Source organism: Cucurbita moschata, unplaced genomic scaffold, assembly GCF_002738365.1.
Source record: "Cucurbita moschata cultivar Rifu unplaced genomic scaffold, Cmos_1.0 Cmo_Scf00007, whole genome shotgun sequence".
Classification (NCBI taxonomy): Eukaryota; Viridiplantae; Streptophyta; class Magnoliopsida; order Cucurbitales; family Cucurbitaceae; genus Cucurbita; species Cucurbita moschata.
Window position 1 is genome coordinate 1,103,410 of NW_019268523.1, and position 4,028 is coordinate 1,107,437.

Consider the following 4,028-nt stretch of genomic DNA (forward strand, 5'->3'; position numbering starts at 1 on the left):
TTTTTTTTTTTTTTTTTTTTTTGCGTATTTTATAAAGTTTACAATATTTTATTAAACAGGTGAAATAGACTAATTCAATTAACCACAACGATGAGTTTGAGCTAATATTAAGCATTTACAATATATACTTCGGCCTTTCCTCAACCTCTACATTCGTTTTATCTATGATGACATTGTCTAGTTTTTCTTTGAAACGAGAAGCTGCCCACTTGTTCTTCAGTCTACCAGGATTCTTTTGCAAGTTCTAAAGCATTATTTCTCGTGTTTCTTCATCGACTTGGATACCGTTTTTACACATCTTCGTGTAAAGTTTTTTTCGCTAAATCGGTGAACTGAAACCATCAGAGAACAAAACAACAATATTCCAAGTTATTAGAAACTATAATGTGGTTTGATTGGAAGCCTTCTTTTCCAATTACATAGATTTTGTGATGTTTTTCAACCAGAGCTTATAATAAACTAAGTTCTCATGTAACACTGGCATTAGTAGCCGTTTATATATATCGTCTATCATATCATATCAAATTGATGTATCACGTCATTTTTTAGTTGATATAGAACTCGGACTGCAACAATTTACATATACATGAAAGCAGCAGACTGCAACAATTTATAAGAATTACAGGTGCAGAGACTGAAATGAGGTAAGTCCCATAGAGACAGTTGCAAGCCTGTAGCAGAGCTGCAGAACTTGTGATGAATCAAGAAAATGGCAATGTTGACCTTTTTCATCACTTCCACATAATAGGGTAAGGGGGACATATACAAGCAATCCTTTGTTACTGTGGCAATCTTGATCGTACCAGGCTTTCCTTTCTGGAAAATATGGTCCGTTCCACTTCAATCGTCTTCGATGAACAGAAGCAGATGGGAAGTTCTTGCAGATCTGGTCAAGTACATAGTGACTATTGCTTTGCTGTGTCCAAAGAGTCTTGTTTGTCTAACCATTTTCTTCTGCATATTCGAGTCAAGAACTCGTTAGAACTCGACCGGAGCAGTGTCTTCTAAGAGATGACAACCTAATGTTTATATACAATACAGTGGCCAATCTGCACCAGGGACTCTCAGCATCATCCTCCATGACTCTTGATACTAACAGTAGGAGTACTTGTGCAGGCAATGCCCAGCTGAACGCATTTAGAGAGCAGAAAACGAAGAGAAATGCACCCGAATTAACTTAGTTAAAGAAGTAAGGCGACTCCAGAACTTCCTTTAGATCTAACTCTCCCCGTTCGGGTAGAGGAGGAAAGTCCAACGCAGGAAAAGATTGCTGAAAGCCCTCCAATAACTATAAGAAAACAATAAGTCAGATGAATAACAACGTCAACAAGTATAACACATCACAAGGAGTTAGGAAAGCCGTACATTTTCGAGTATTGGAGTCTCGTAAAGTTCGACGAACTTCTCTCTAAGTATTCTATTCATTTCATCCACGTCGCAAGCGTGTGTCCAGTACGAATCATGAACCCCTGATAGAAACATGAGAATACAGCACTTAGCACCAGTAGAGTGTGAAAAAGACTAGATAACAGAGAAAAGAATCCGGAGGACAAACCTGCAAAATTCAAACCTGCCCTTTTGCAAGCAACAGCAGTCATCATCATATGAGAACCATCAAGGGAGTGAACAAAATTTGGTGGGAAAGCTGTCCGCTGCCTCTTTACCAAGACCTGCAACGTCCAAAGAAAATCCCTCAATAAACTTCCATTGATAATAATGAGAAATTCCAAGTAAAACTATGATGTTACCTTGTCTGTCTCTTGTTGTAGTGTCAAAACTTGGAGAGAAGTTTTGACCTGAAACCAGTGATAGCTTAATTAATGCCTCAGAATATCTCTTCTATATTACCATAAGAGAATTGGTCACTTTTACTGATTATGTAAAATCTTCAACACTCACAAGATGCTTTCCCAACTTGCGATACGGTTGCACAACAGGTAGTCCAAGAGGTGTAGTCCATCGCACAGGTTGATTTTCAGAGGCAATGATCTATTTGAATACAAACTTCATGTTATTTCCAATACATAGCTAAGGGGGAGCTGACAGCGTTTTTTTTTTTACCCCTTAAAAGAAAAAAAAAGCTGAGAAGAGGACTAACTTTTGCACAGTCTCCTAGCCAACTCATGATCCCACGGGCTGCTTCGAACATTTCCCCTAGTGCCGTTAACGTGGTCTGCTCACACACATAATGTTACTGAACTATTTAAATCATTCAAGCATTTAATTCATAGAAGCTCCCAAAACGAAGATACCTTGGCAGCATAGCAAGCACAGCCAAAAAGCTCTGTATCATCAGATATGGCAGCACGCTCCTTCAGCCTCCTTTTGATCTGATCACGAGCGCCAATATAGGTGACGCCATAAACCGATGTCATCACTGTTTGCTTCACCAATTTTCTGTCCACCTATAAGAGTTTTAGCAATAAGGATCAGAAAGCAATCAAGTTATGGTGATTGCATCAGAAACTTATATTTTCCCATGATTGAAGTTCAGAGTTCCCAAGTAGGTAGAAAACCTGATCTATTAATGTTTTTGCACGCAATGCATCTGGAAAAGTTTCTGGATCTCTTTGTGCATCTTTTCGCACGATTTCCAGAACCCTGCAACAATAAATATATTTATTATATATATAACTTCTGTGGTGTAGACTTCCCCAAAAAAATCTATGGTGTTATTAGTTAAATCCCTTCCTTGATCCACTTGTAAGGGGAATAAAAGGATATCAGGATCCTAACATACCAACTTCTAAAATCAGTTTGAGTTCCTGACAGACCGAAGATGGAGATTAGAGTGAGATCTCACATTGGTTGGAGAGGGAAACGAGGCATTCCTTATAAGAGTGTGGAAACCTCTCCCTAGTGGACGCATTTTAAAACCTTGAGAGAAAGCCTAGAAGGGAAAACTTGGAAAGGAAAGCCCAAAGAGGACAATATCTACTAGTGGTGGACTTGGGTTGTTATAAATGGTATTAGAGCCAAACATTGGGCGGTGTGCTAGCGAGGACGTTGGCCCCCAAGAGGATGGATTGCGAGATCCCACATGGGTTGGAGAGAGGAACAAAGCATTCCTTATAAGGGTGTTGAAACCTTTCCTAGTGGACGCGTTTTAAAACTTTGAGGAGAAGCTTAGAAGGGAAAGCCCAAAAGGACAATATCTGCTAGCGGTGGGCTTGGACTATTACAATTAAGAGCCTGAAAATAGGATATTCATTATGTAAGGTATTACTATAAAAGCATATGATGCAAACATGGAAGTCCATTGGCTTCAGCTACAGCCTCGACAATGTTAATAACATCATAAATTACTAGCAATATTGAATTGATGCCTCAAAACTATGACAATCTGAAGTTACTCGAGCCCAAATTACCCAAAATCTCAAAGCCATCTCCTCAATGGACAGGGATTCTTATAACTTTCACTTTGTAAATCCTCCAAAGCAGATAACTCAGATACCTAATCTCGCAAACTCACCATGTGAGACAACCAAAAGTCATTCTCTACCTCACTCAAAACAATTCTTCACAAGTATCTATTTCCTCGGCAACAAGGGAAGATTTTAAGGATAAGTAATTCATAGGAAGACAGCCAAGAACAATGAGAATAAATCAACATCCTTTAAAGAGTAGGCTCTTGATAATAAAGAACAATTTTATTTCATATAATTTATCAAGTTTTATCTCCAAGTTTTTGTAGCATACCTAGCAGCTATTCCAGAGTACACATCTGCAGGCTTCTCTCTCACGGCCAGATTGACAGCAGCTGCTCCTAACTGAACCAAAAACTTTCAATAAGACAAGATCCGAAGCCACTGGTGGAAGTGAAAAGTACAAAGAAACCAATGATAAACTAAATACAATAAAATGGAATTGGTTCTTTAGCGCTCGCAGAAATAAATAGATAAATAAATTATAAAACATTGGAAATTTTAACAAATTTAGCTTAGCAGGGAAAGAATAAAGGATCTAAACAAAGTACAGGGTAGATTGATGTATGGCCTACACGTTATGAAACCAAAAAGGGGGGGGGG

General features: G+C 38.5%; 1 protein-coding gene across 1 annotated transcript in view; it reads right to left on the reverse strand.

The window, feature by feature from the left end:
- Positions 1 to 722: 722 nt before the first annotated feature.
- The window catches only part of LOC111445458 (DNA-directed RNA polymerase 2, chloroplastic/mitochondrial-like), a 9,004-nt gene continuing 5,698 nt past the window's right edge, over positions 723 to 4,028 (reverse strand). The window contains exons 11-19 of the mRNA XM_023083849.1: positions 3,700 to 3,770; positions 2,517 to 2,601; positions 2,253 to 2,405; positions 2,099 to 2,173; positions 1,900 to 1,989; positions 1,749 to 1,796; positions 1,556 to 1,670; positions 1,366 to 1,469; positions 723 to 1,288 (exon numbers count right to left, since the gene is read on the reverse strand). Of these exons, the coding sequence (XP_022939617.1) occupies positions 1,178 to 1,288; positions 1,366 to 1,469; positions 1,556 to 1,670; positions 1,749 to 1,796; positions 1,900 to 1,989; positions 2,099 to 2,173; positions 2,253 to 2,405; positions 2,517 to 2,601; positions 3,700 to 3,770 (852 nt within the window). The 3' untranslated portion in view covers positions 723 to 1,177. The remainder of the gene's footprint in view (positions 1,289 to 1,365; positions 1,470 to 1,555; positions 1,671 to 1,748; positions 1,797 to 1,899; positions 1,990 to 2,098; positions 2,174 to 2,252; positions 2,406 to 2,516; positions 2,602 to 3,699; positions 3,771 to 4,028) is intronic.